The sequence below is a fragment of the Lingula anatina genome, chromosome 1 (genome assembly GCF_051362555.1).
Source record: "Lingula anatina isolate TDL-2025a chromosome 1, LinAna3.0, whole genome shotgun sequence".
Classification (NCBI taxonomy): Eukaryota; Metazoa; Brachiopoda; class Lingulata; order Lingulida; family Lingulidae; genus Lingula; species Lingula anatina.
The window spans coordinates 62,332,265-62,346,396 of NC_141767.1; the positions used below are offsets into that span (position 1 = coordinate 62,332,265).

Here is a 14,132-nt window from a genome sequence, read left to right on the forward strand (position 1 = left end):
TAGCCTGTAAAGAATGAGTGATAGAATTACAAATTAGGAGGTTTCAATGTGGAGAAGAGGTTGAAAAAGGGAGGGAAGGGGGTGTAATCGTACTTGGGATTTGTGAAGGAAGCTTGGTTAATGAATGGCACAGGAATCAAGGAAAAGAAAGGGAGAAAATGTGGTCTAAGGGGTGTAAGTGGCATGGAGTGGAAGCTTGTGTTAGACAGACAATAAAATTGGCATAGATTTTAAAGCATTTTTTTCTTTTTCAGGAGGAACGACGTGACAGCTTGAACCGGTTCAGCACATCCTGCCCTTCCCTGGCTGATCCTGAAGTCCCATACAAGTACAATGGTAAGTGGTGGTTTATCCCTTTGAGTTTTTTTTTTTTTTTGGTTGAAAATCAAAGTCAAATTAGGCTTGTCTTAAATCTTGTTCCTGGAAGTACTATACTAAGTTATAAAGTAGATGCAATTTAGATAAAGCATGATGAAAGACGGATTTCCACACGGATCTGTTCACTGTGCTTTATCAACACTAGGTGAAGCTGTATGGACATTAATGCTACATTTTGTGATTGATGTGTTAGTTGAGACTGTTTGATCACAATCACATTTGATAGTGAGGTGCATCTGGAACAATTGCTTCCCTCCTTGTGATGAAATTCTAGTTCTTCCATTATTTATGTGTGTGGATAAATGCAAGAGCAAATTAAGTTAGCTTCCTGGGTTTTCCTGGAAATGTTCAGTACACAGAATAGATAAAATTTTACATTTTGATTTCTGGTTTAAATTAGGAAAACATTTAACCTGAAGAGGAGACTGCCAGCCTGGATGGCAGAATCTATCCCTATGTCCTCCTATTAGTCTTAATCTCAGAGGATAAAGATATTTTTAACCTTGCAAGGGCTTAAAAATATGGATGTTCCATCTGATTTGATTTAATTAAGGGCTATGCCAGGTTGGTCTGGCCTGTGGTTCTGTGAGAAAGCTAGTCTTGGTTTGCTGGATAATTTCAGATCTGCAATCAGAGTATCATCTCCCAAGGACATGTCACTAGACAAGTTGAAAATGATCTATTTCTAAAAAAACTTTGCTGTGAGCTAGTGTCTGGGTTTATGAAACAGAAATGACCCATAAAGAGTACAGCAATCCATCAGTTTGTATGGCTTCTAGTGTTCTTATAGCAAAAATCTTTCCCAGTTTTTTTAGTGTCTGGAAATGAAGAACAGGTTAGAATAAGTCTTTTTAGAGAAAATGTAATTTTAAGTGAAAAAAGTTGTTAGCTACAGATTTATATGAATAAAAAAGAGAAATAAAAGAAAATAGAGGGATTATGAAAAGTAAAAACAAGAGCAGCACATAAATAAGAGATAATAAATTTTATTTATATTTTTCTCATGAAAAACATCCCCATAAAAAAGACCATTTGCCTGCACACCAAAGTAAACAAGTCAATATATTCAGGTCAGCCACAGCTATTTCACTTACCGCACACCTAATAGTTTTTATGAACCTTCATATTAAATGGCTATTGAGAATATATACATATAATAAAAAAAGGACAGGCAGTGTCTAATTGACATTCACCGCACTTGCCTGGATAGAATAGGTAAACCAAGTCAATAAAGTCAATCTCCAGGGACTTTCAAGCTCTCAAGGTTATTAAGCTGCACTGGTGTTCCCTGTGGAAATGAGCTGTTGTAGTAGTGGAAGAGTGGCTTCATTGTCCCTGATGTGATGAGGACAATTTGTCTAGAGTGTATGAGGTGATATGAGGTACAGTGAGAAGAATTTCCGTTGTTGCATTATAGTGCAGAATCACTGTTTGAGCATGTTTGCAAGGTAAGCATCATAATTTAATTTACATTTCATTCTTTTAGCCTGTCACTTGTAACCAGGGCTTCATGCTTCTCTCTTGTTGAGGTCATATTGCACCAGTTGAGTGGAGTGCATTTCTCTAAGCTACTGGTGTATAGTGTATTGCATTCAGATCTCAGAGTTTGAATTATTCAGGAATTGTAAGGCATCAGATCTGGGGTTTCCAGCTGTGGGCTGAATTACTTTTCACTTTATTCCATGCTGTTTCAAAAACAGCTCAAATTGTTTTTTGGGAACATGGCCACACCTAGACGTCACACTTAAAACCTTGACACAGTTTTGCATAGAAGTGAATAGGGAAGCCATTAACTGTGTCGAAATTGTTGACTAAGTCTTCAGTTGTGGTAAACCCTTTCATGGTCTTCCCCTTACTTGGTGTCAGCTGCATATCAATGCCATCCAGCCTTCCTGGAACCAGATCTATGTGTTTCTATTTGGGAACACTGTCTGCAGCTCTGTCCCTGGTTGTCACTTCTTGGTGGTTGATAACTAATTGGATGACTCATTCTCAAGGTGGGTCGAACTGTCATTGTGGACAGTTTGTGTATTGCCTGTTATTTACGTGTTGAATTGTATAAATGTAGTTAGATGGCATTATACAAAGATAAGTTTAAAGAAGATAATTAGATCAAACTAGGAGATCAGGAGGTATTTTAGTGAAAAGAATTTGAAGGTAGGTTCAGAAGTACACCATTTTCTAAGGCATGCATGTGTGCGTGTACACGCGCATGTATATGTGTGTGATGACATTTTGTGCGTTTAATAGACTGAAAAATTTTTGATTTTATGACAGGGCAGTTCATATTAAAAATGGCAGATGGGTATTCCTACATCTGTGTCATATATTGTATATAGCATGTAGGAAAGCCATTAAAAGAAATGTGGTAAAACCACCTCCCAGGCTATATGGACACAGCAAGATGGAGAGAATATGAAGGTAACAGTAAGATAGACTGATGTCACTGCTAGGTGCTATCTCCTGGTCTCAGCGGGAATTGGTTGTCATAATATGTCACTGTAAATTGGAAACTGATGTGTTACTTGTTTTAAGCAGAATCAATAGCTGAGTATGTGACTTATGGAAACAGTCCATAGGCATCACTTTATCATCACTCTGTGATCTAAATGGGAATCATCGGCCAGTAAGGTGGTGATAAAACCCCAGACACAGCTGGAAATGATCCACTGTTCTCAAGGCTGTTTTCTTCATTGCAGTATTGACTATGTGTAAGTACATGTATACATTAGAAATCCTGTTGTAAAATCTAGGGTAATATCCACCCTCTACAATTAAAAATCGTATAGGAAAATTTTGATATTTTGTTTCAAAAATTATTCGCTTGTTTTCAAAAATTTTTGTATTTTTGAGATGTGTATACTTTTGATTTGATATTTTTAAATTAAAGACTTGGCAAGTCTTTTGGGATGATTTTATAGGTATGCAGTCTTTTTACGAATAACCTGAGACAAGATCTTGTCTGTTAACCAGGAGAATGCTTTCAATTGTGAATGACTCTCTCTTTGTATTTTCTGCCTAATACACAGCACACTTAATATTGTTGTGGTAACTGCCATGATTAATAGAGCAGAGGAGATCTGTTTTAATTATGTAAATTGGTTAGTGGGGGCTTAATTACTTTGCAGTGCAGTACTTACCTGTGCATATTAGCTGTACTGTCAGGAAAGGTAGTTTATTGGATAGATGTAGGGCAAGGAATAACACTGAATATTTTAAAAAGGAGGTCTGGTTTGTGAGCTGTTATGAGTCCTGGTTAAAAGGTATGTGAATGTTTTTCAGGATAACTTAAATTAGGTTATCATTTTTATTTTGTCTGGTGTCACATTCTAAAGTGTTATCAAAGAAAGCATCTAGTGCTTCGTTCTCATCATTTTCTGAGTTCAAACAACCAATTAGATGGATTTTGTACAAGTAGAAGTTGAATCTTGATTCTGTTTTAAGTCAGTTCTTTATAAGAAAAGCACACGGCGATATCTTGGGATCCGGGGTCAAAGCATAACACCATTGTCAAGCTGGCTGCAGAAACAGTACCGCACAGGTTGTTCAATGGCTGCCACCATATTGGCACACTAAAGCTCCTGGGGTGGGAGATGGACTCACTGATAACTCCTCTTTTCACATACATGGCAGTGCTGAGAACAATAGGCCCTTCTGCTGAAGTCAAACAACCTAAACTCAACATGACTTCTGATTTTTATCATAGTTTCCCCTAGGCAGGCAGTTTGTCAAACTTAACAGGGGTGACACTGGTTTGTTTCTGACTTTGAAGACCTGAGAGAGAGAGAAAAAAAGGTGTTAGTAAGTAAAGTAAGAGGCAAGCATTTGTCCTTTTTGCTCAAAGAAAAGACTGAGGGTCATAGGATTTGATGGAAGTTTAAGTGGCAGTGGTGTTGTTTTGCATTCACAGTGATGGTTAATATACACAGTAAGTGTATTATAATGTTTTTCTCTTGACCTGACTACATTTTTGGTAATATAAATCTGCTGGTTTTTACCTAAGTAAGAAATGAAGACCTGACCAAATAATTGAAAAGTGAAATGAATTGAAAGAATCATGATATTTTTGGATGAGAAGGAAATGGAAGGATAAGGTTAATACCAATATGGCAAGTTATTTTATGTAACAAGCTAAATATTAACTGCCAATCTGGTATCAATATGATTATCTTCCATTTAAAACTAGACAATGTTCTTTCATTGAAATGAATTAAGCAGGGGTAGGGGGAATCAAAAAGATAGTGTACATTTATGCAGGGACAAAACAGCTTTGCCCGAAAACAAATGTGCTTCATTTACCTCTAGGCATACATTATAAACAACCTGTGAAGCTAATGAAGTAACTGCTATCATTATTTGAACACACTCCCACTCCCTAGTTGTGAATAATGGATGTCTTCAGAGGTCAGAGCACTCTTTTTAGTGCTTTACATGTTTTGCTTTATGACCTGGTTTTGTACTTTTTTGACAGCAGACACTTCAAATTCACTTTGTAACAATAATTTATTTCGAAGCTGTATTTCGTCAACTAGTAGATGTCTTCTTATAACTTAAAAAATTATAGCAAGGTAGAATGGGGAATGGTAGGTATTAAACCTATGCCAAATTAATTCTCAAGAACTTTAAGAAAAATTGACAAGTATCATCAAAATCATGAAAATTGGTACAAGGTTATTGTAGAAAAAATGTTAAATTAACAACAGTTTTTTTAAATAAAAAAATTGAAGTAGTTAAAATTTCTCAGAAATGGTTATTTGACACAATGTTGGCCATTCCAAGTCACCTGCTGGAAGATTGAGCATTTACAAGATGGGTAAGGCATAATCACTGACAAATGAGTCTGGAATTGTGAACTAAATGATGGATTGAGAAGTTAATAACAGGATTTAGGAAATTAAATCCCTGAAAGAAACTATTAAAATCCCCCTTCTTTGCTTAAGTTAGATTTGTGTTGACAAGCACAGTGCTTAAAAGCTTTCAGTGATGCCACATCAAATTGATATGGAAATATTTCCATTGTCTACTGTCATGGATCGTAAAAAGGATATATATGAACTAAACCATTTTTTGAAAACTTCAAAGGTGGGGGTCGATGTATGCATTACAATATTTACCCCCTTTCGCAATGATACATTACAGATTATCATGACTCTTGATGGCAGGTGGTCTAAAATAGCTTTGCCAAAATGGGTAAGTTGTGGTTAGTTCTTCTAGTTCCGAATTTTTGACTTCTGAAAGATGAGTTTATGAAAAATTATGACCAGTGAACTGCGGTCTGTGGGTGACTTTGGTTTAAAGTGACCTTATTCACATTATAGACAACAGGGTGATTGCAGGATAACTGGTTGCCATGGTGAATTGTAGCAGTGACTGTGGCACAAATGTATTCGAATGCTTTGGTTGAATATTTAGAAAATCAATCAGTTTGAATAGCAATCATTTACAGAGAGAATTCCTGGATCTCTCAGTGATTTAGAGAAAAAGGACATTTTCTGATACTTCATGTGTAAGGTTTTTTTTTTAAATTTCTCTTTGTATTATTCATGTTTTATCATCATTATCATTATAAGTTTGCAGTAGAGTCAGGCTGAGTAGGGCAGGGATTGGAGTTTTCCTTCTTTTAGAGGATTCTGGTTTTTCGTGTGTACAGGAGATTTAAAACATTTTCTGAATTTTGTATGGATGTAAAAAACATGAAATTCAGTGAAAGGAAAGTCCCTTCCCATTTTTTTAGCACTCAAAAAAATTGTGATAATATTCATCTTGAGACACAATAACCAGGTGTTGGCAACCTGACAGAAATCAGCTTGGAATGTGCTTTTCCATAGAGACAGACACAACAATTCAAGCTTTTGAAGTCACATTGTTTTAGCAGCCTATCTTCATTTTCGGGACTGTTGCATTATTTGCATTAAAATGAAAATAGTGATGCACTTGGATGTGCTAGAAAAAAGGAACACTTTACAGTAAAACAGTTTCAGACTACTGGAGCAATATCATTACAATATATAGCATCCTTTAAAGGCACAGCTTGCTTGAAAGCCATTCTGTTAGTAAGCTGAACAAAACCCTTTATTTTGTCAAGACAGAAAAGAGTACAGCTGCCTGCTCTACAGTTCACAGTGTTCATGGTGTTCTCAAGTAGGGGAGTAGTTTATTTAGCTGGATGAAGATGAAACACTTGGGAAGGTGACTCAGAAATTAGCAATACTATAATGACAGTCATTTGTGGTGTAGGTTGTGTGTTATTGTGGTGTGGGTTGTGTATTATTTTATAGAATAAACAACCATGTATATGGAGTCTGTGTGTGGTTTTGTAGGAGGTATTAATCCACAGTTCTTTTTTTAGACTTTACGGAAATTAATTCTGTTGATGACACAAGAAATGACAAAGACACATATTTTTAGAAGTTGTTGGTATTAGTTTCTTCAAAAATTGACATCTAGTTTGATTTTACCTGTACAACTTGGTAAGTGACATAATTAATGAGCCAAGGTTGTAAATATTTACTGTCATTAATCTGGAAAGTTTTATGAGTGTTTTTTTTAAATCTTCTTGAGATATCTCTATAACACAGGTATTCTAAGGTTCAAGACCTTTGGAGAATTAAGGTGTGTGTGGCCTTTAAGATGATTCTGATCTCAAATATATCTATAAAGTTTTCACCAAAGGTCTAGTGTACTTTAAGTATGCTGTAAATCTTTATTAATGCTGTGTTTTGGCAAGTATTTTCACGTTAATTTAGTCATAAGTGAAACTGAAAATCTAACAAGGTGGAAACCAGGAAGTAGGAAAGTATTTGTTGCTGATGATTAAGAAAAGTTGCTATAACAATGGCATTGATGAGATTGATCTTTTTTATGTCTATTTAACATTTTTATCGAGGGAAAAGATGAGATAGCATCCAGATACCTGATAATGTCAAACTTTCCATTTCTAAGTGAACAATTTTTTTTGACTACATTGACATTTATCTCTTTTCCATGCGGGGTGGTAAATCCCCATTAGTGCCACAGGTATATTTCAAAAGTTGTTTTCTGGTGTATATTTTCATAGTTAAACACCAATGAACTGTGTACTGAAAGATCAGAAAACTGAACAAGGACTATTTAGAGAAAAAACAGGTACAAGCCACCTTTGTCAAAATTCCAGAGCTTTAACCGACAAGGCACATACCTCCTCTTAGTAACTGCTAAGACTTGTTCACAATGGGACTAACTTGGTTACCTGGTCCTCTGCTCATATCAGTTGGACCATATCCAGTCTAAGGGTGGCAGGATGTGAACATAGCCTATCACCTCCATGCATAATTCAAAATATCCTAGTACAAGTTACGTGCATATATTCAAATTTGGGAGGATTAACTGTAGTTTATTGAGAAGTCAACTTGATTTGTAGCAGGCACTTGTAATGATCTTTGAAATATTTGTTATATTCCATGAGAAAACATACATGATATACATATGGTAAAAATGCTGTTTTATTATATTACAAAGAACTTTATAATAATGTAATAATGTTTAAATCACATATTTTAAAGTTACCTCATTTAATGTAAGGGACTCTTTCAGACATTTGATGTACAATAAGCTAATTATCCATGCATGCAGCATAGGCACACGCACACACACCAACAGGTGAAGGGAGAGAGAGAGAGACAGCTAAGAAGTCTCATTATGTGAGACCTTTATTGAAGATGTTGTTATAGTTGCATCATTATTGTTTTTTTTTTCTTCTTTCTAGACCACCACCAGTCCATGCTGAATATAGGTGAGGAGCGTGATGATCAGGTTGAAGAGGAGGAGGAGGAAGACGACGACGAAGACGAAGTGGATTATCCCGCAAATGACTCTGAAGAGCTTAGTCAATACCCCTCTGTAAGAAACAGTGCTCAGAATCACAGTACAAACACAGCATCAGATATGAGAAACATTGACGAGGGAGTGAAAATTAGAATTAACGATGTAACAGTGGATAGCTCAGAGGATAATTATGATGTGCTGGACCCAGTGATGCATAGTAAGGATTTGTACCAAGAAACCTCTCCGTCTGCTGGGACCACTGGTACTTTAGAGGAAAATACACCTCACAAGAATGTTAAACCAAAACAACGTCGCTGGTCGCATCACGTGATGGGCATGTCTGTGGAGAAGCAGCAGTTTAGGAATAAATTACTGGCTGTCAGTGGGAAAAGGTGGGTACTTTTTGAGAAATGATCAGTAAAAATTTGTGCTGTGGTAGGTGTTTGAATATCTTAATTTTTGATGAATTATTATGTAAAGCAATTAATATAATTAATTTAATCTCATTTTTTGTGCAAATCACATTCTGAAATTGAAGTTGTAAAAATAGAGGAAAGGAGAAAAAAGGTTCTCTGTCATCTAAAATTTAAAATTGAAATGCAGAATTGTTGCAGAAGTTTTGTATTACAAACTTTGAATGCAGAATAATATAAGTCAACCCACATGAAAACAAAGAGCCAGTGCACCTGATTTGTTGAACAAGCTGAGTGTAGAACACTTCAGCTGAGGACATGGCCCCTGTTGGGGACACTCAGACACCAGATGGTTCTGGTTTGCTGTCTGGACTCGGGCTTTTTTTCCTTAATAAGCTTCACACTGAAGTATAAGTGATTTATGCGGAAAGAAAATTGGTTGAGTAGACTGACCTATTTCGATAGCTAGAGATATACATGTAGCATTGTGTGGACTAAAACACACTTTTATTTTAAAATATTGCCCCTCTTATACTTTTCAGCTGAAAAAGGCATATTGAGTTATTTTCATAACAGTTTTTCTTTAAGGTCTTGACTCACATTTGTACTTGACATATTAATGCTACACACACACTTTCTTACTTTCCAAGATAATGTTTTGTTCATAATTCTTAATACTTTGTTTGGAAAAATTCTTAATAGTGTAGTGGGAACAGAATAGATAGTTGTAAGTGAGAAACCATAGTTTGAATTTTGAATTTTTAAAGGTGATATTTGGAGTGTGACATAATACTATCTTCTAATTCTGTCCACAAGTTGACTCACCTGTTCAAACTCATGTTTGGTCTGTATGGGCAATAAATATGGGGGAGGACAAAGGCCATTTATTTGATTTGATGAAATCTAATGGTCTGTGCTGCCAAAGTTATATACAAAATGCTACAGTTGTGACATCCGGTTTGCTTGCTATCTGTCTGTAATGTTATCAGGTAGGGCAATAGAGATAGCATTTTAAATAGATACAGGGTTAATAACGGGGATAAAATCAAGACATATCTATAGGTACATGCTTCATGGCTAATTTGGACACAAAATATGACAACAATAAATGGTTCAAAGATTTAAGGTTGGAAGTTAACAAGTTGATGGCCTTGTATAGGTGTTGGTCACTAGAATTGTTAACCATTATCGGATCACCATTTTCATTTTGTGGTAAACTATTCAACTTGATGATCAGTGGTAATACAATTTGATACAACTTTCTTAGCTCCAAGTATGGATAAGCCTATGACAATCTTGAGCTGAATAATACACAATTACCTGTTTTGGATGAAAAAAGGGACCCAACTTATGTTATCAAGCAATAATGCTCTATATGCAGTCTGGTCATCTGATGACCCAAGTTGGACCTGTTTCAAGGATCAGATTCCCTGTCTGAACACACCAATATAAATATAGATATATATTGACCACGGTACATATATCTAAATATGTCCACTTTATCTTGCCCTTGTTTTTCAGCATGAGTCTGAGCAGTCTAGACAGTGCAGCGGAGGAGTCAGAAGAGGAAGAGGGTTACATCCACAAACAATTGGGCAACCATAAGACGTCGGCCTCCCTGTCCCCTGGTAGTAGCAGCAGTCTCAGTGCGGGCACTGATCTCACTGGCATGAACCCCAGGCATAGCTGGGCTGGCAGTTACACTACTGACATTATTGGGAGTCCTGAAGGTAGGTTTTCCCAGAAACAATGACTTAAAGCTTTGGGGATGAAAGTCTAACAAATCTGTTTGGAAATCTGGATGTATAAATGTTGTGTTTAAGGCCCTCTAATCTTCTATATGAAACTGTGGGCCTTTGGAGTTTGCATTTGAAGGATGTTTTAAAAAGGTCCACTTGCATCTTTCAGCTTTTTATATAGGCATTGTGCTGCCATCTATTAACCAGTTGTGTAATCATGTGACCAGCATATGTGCTACATAAATTTCCTTCTAGCCAACTGTACTACAGTTGTATTATTATACTACCATGAGTTTTCAAAAGTCAGTGACTTGAAAGATTACAATATGCCTCTTTATAACATCTGGCTATAATTCAGAGAAGGTATTACCTTTCATGTTAAAAAAAATTTCAGCATCTTTTATGCATTTAAAATAAAAATTTTTAGAATGTTTTGTACTGCATATAAAATATTTTAGTTGATGTTATGAGTTGGGTTAATTTTTTTATTTTTGAAGTATTACACATTCTAGTCCATTAAAGTAATGGATTGTTAAAGTTTCGGACAGTGACTGATAGGGGGACTTGATATACAGGTGTCACATTGCAATTAACCTTGCATCCTATGGCATGTGGGTTATGTTTAGATTTATCTCTCATTTATTATCAGTTATTATTATTACATAAAGAACTTGTTTTCATGGTCAGTGATTGATGTCAGGTCTGATCTGTCTATTAAACCTGTATAAACTATAATCTACAGACTTTTTCACATCAAGTGGTATACTTAATCAATACAGCTGTAATGGTACACTTTAAGGACTGACAACTTAGGAGCATGCCTATTAAGTTAGAAAGTCTCCTAAATAGGAAACTGTACCACTTTATGTGAGAAAAGAACTAAGATATTTATGCTAGATTTGAAAAGGTCTTTAAACTCGCTCAAGCTTTGTTGCATTGATAAAACTTATTCCTTGGGCTCATGCAAACCTGAAAGCTTCTCATTTTAATCAAAGAATTAAAAAGGGGTTTTTTTTTTTTTTCATCTCTCAGTAAAGAGATGTTGACAAGTTGTGTAAAGGCATCAAATGTTCTGCTCTCCTGCACTCAGAAAATGGCACGGAAAAGTTAGGAATTTGTATTGAGATGTTTTCAAAATCAAAAAGCAAAAAGGAAACAAATTTGATGGAATCATAACATGTCAATGACTGATAATAAGCAGAAAAGTACAAAGGCAGATTGTATTACCTACATTTATTTTACTAACACGAGATTTAAAACTTTATTGTTAATAACCTGTAAGAGGATATATGCATTTCCAAAATTACACAAGAAAATAATGCAAAGCTAAATTATTTTAAAGAACCCCTGTATGGAGTGGAAAGTGCCAGGATGACTTGCCTGGATATTCTGGGAAATGGAGGGTTATGAAATGGAAAACAAGACAAGGGCACCTCGTTATTTATCAGATATACTGCGTAGAAATTAAGGTGAAATCTGTGATATTTTTAATTTTTTAATGTGTTTTAATCTTCAAAACAGCGAGTGGTGCCAGAAATGGGATGTCTCCGCCAGACCGACCACTCAGCCAAGGAAACAGCTCCATTCGCTCGCTGACAGACATTGGCCTGGATTTAAACAGCTCCAATGAGTCTCAGGTTAGTAGAAATTTTGAGGAATATGGTTTGTAAGTCAAATCTTTGGTCTATCTTAGTGCTTTTTTGTTGTCCTGCATTGTTAATTAATATAACACACATAGTCACACATGCGCGTACATGCATGCAAGCTCTCTCTCACACACACACACACACACACACACACACACACACACACACACCTTCCTTTTTCCCTTGAGTTAAAACTGCCCATCTAGAGGATGAAAATTAATATTTATATTAATATCTGCTAGCTTCTAGCATCAAGTTTACTGTTGAGGGATTTCGCAAGATACTTCTTTCAATACAGGGTGTATCTCACTGGGTTTGCAAGTGCTTTGCACACAGCAAGTTTAACAGAAAATATTCTCAACAGCCTGTTGCAACATGCAACACTGCAGCATAAAACACACAATCTTCCTGTAATACTTACAGCAGGACCTGGCATTTTTCTGTTGGGATTCATGCATCTACGGTCTATTTGCATGTGCAGCAAGTTTCACGCCCCCATTCATCCCATGAGTAAACTCACCAGAAGAAGGAAAAGAACGTGTGCCTGGTACACATATCTCTTGATAGTCTTTATTAAATCTCTTCCTATGGTACATCTGCATGGCTGACAGTATTCGGATCCAGGGTTTGGTCCCACTGCAATCACTAATATGATTGTTTTGGTTTCTCTGTTACAAGAGGAAACAAATATGTCCAAGGCTGCAGTATCTGTTTGCTGCTTGCAACATTAACTGGCCCCGAGTACGTTTGCAGATTATAGTCTGGTAGTGAAGAGAAAAAGCTATTTATATAATCAAATCAAAATATTATTAGTATTCTTTTATGTTATCACACAAATAAACTTGAGTTATTATATTTTTTTTTAGATATTTCTTATCCTTGCAAGACAAACTTAGAAATAGACACCGGGATCTTTTGATTATAGCTAGTGTATATTCTATTAATTTTTTTTCTCTAGTATCTTCTCCTCTATATTTCACGTGGAATTAGTGTGAACTGAAACCAGTCTTTTGCCTTTTAAAAACTTGTCAGCAGATATATCATCAGAATTCGAACTCACTGTCTCATATTAATGATTTTTATGTATGTTCAAAGCCAGTTGCTCAGAGGATCTGTAATGGTATTTTATCAGCAAAATGATAGAGGATGATTTTAGATAAGATTATAGGAAGGCCCATTTAAATCCTCCCTTCCAACCTCACTTTACCCTTTCTCTCTGCTGTATCAGTTGCATAAATAGGCATTTTTCACAAATAGATTTAATAGAATGGATACGTTATGATGGTACCTAGATTCCTCATCAGAATTGGTGACAGTTCAAGTTGCCAAGTAAACTGCCTTGTGATAGTTGCCATATATATATACCCTAGATAACCTAGGCTTGTTCCCAAGGGACCCTCCTCAATAATAGACTTGTAAGTAGTGGCTAGATTGCCATTTCAGCACAATCGATAAAAGGCTGAGCACCATCCACAACAGGAAATTGAGAGTTCTCAGAAAGGCCTGCAATCTGTATATTACGCAGCTTGGATTTTGTTTCTGTCCTTGGTTTGAAAGTCTGTCTAGGACCCAGCAATTAGCCCTGATCTATAGGGAGGTTTAGTTGAATGACCAGGCAAATTTATTTCTCTTCTTTGAAGCAACCTGGTGAACAGTAGAATTCTCCTTCAGCCTTGCAAACTTTGACATTGTGCTCTAGTGCAGGAACTGTGAGCTGATAGTCCCGGAGCTTCCAGTATGATCTAAGCACATAGTCTGTTAGTCATATCAGGCTGGCTTTGTGGGCTGTTATGGTCAGTTTTATTCTTCAGAAATTGGGATGGAAGGATACAGAATTGATAACCAGTTGCGATGTACAGAAGGTGGGTAATTCTGATAGGGAATAGATGGATTGGAGGGTAGAAAATTTAAAGAAGACTAGAATTATATTGTGTTAGAAATATAGAATAATCTAACATCATTTGCTGGAGTGGCATTCATTGATCTTCCATGTGTCAGTGATAAAGTGTGCATATTTCTTCTGCGCTGGAAGGTGAATACATATGCCCTTGCTTTGATTTTTTTTCATGATGAATAAATGTTGTAGGGTTTTTGGAAATAGGTAATGTGATTTTTATAAATGGACTCGAGAAGATATTGGTTCCAAGAAAGGT

The 14,132-nt window shown here is 36.0% G+C and overlaps 1 protein-coding gene across 31 annotated transcripts in view; it reads left to right on the plus strand.

The window, feature by feature from the left end:
- LOC106170911 (rho guanine nucleotide exchange factor 28) overlaps positions 1-14,132 on the plus strand; it is a 106,442-nt gene that overhangs the window by 43,617 nt on the left and 48,693 nt on the right. For 26 of the 31 annotated variants that reach the window (XM_087000925.1, XM_087000926.1, XM_087000930.1 and 23 more), the window contains 4 exons: positions 255-336; positions 8,123-8,573; positions 10,116-10,324; positions 11,855-11,970. In XM_087000925.1, coding sequence (XP_086857051.1) covers positions 255-336; positions 8,123-8,573; positions 10,116-10,324; positions 11,855-11,970 — 858 coding nt within the window. Of the gene's footprint in view, positions 1-254; positions 337-1,678; positions 1,827-2,174; positions 2,376-3,070; positions 3,090-3,358; positions 3,642-4,187; positions 4,307-8,122; positions 8,574-10,115; positions 10,325-11,854; positions 11,971-14,132 lie in introns of those variants that run through there. The other 5 variants (XM_087000948.1, XM_087000943.1, XM_087000946.1 and 2 more) reach the window with 5 other exon arrangements.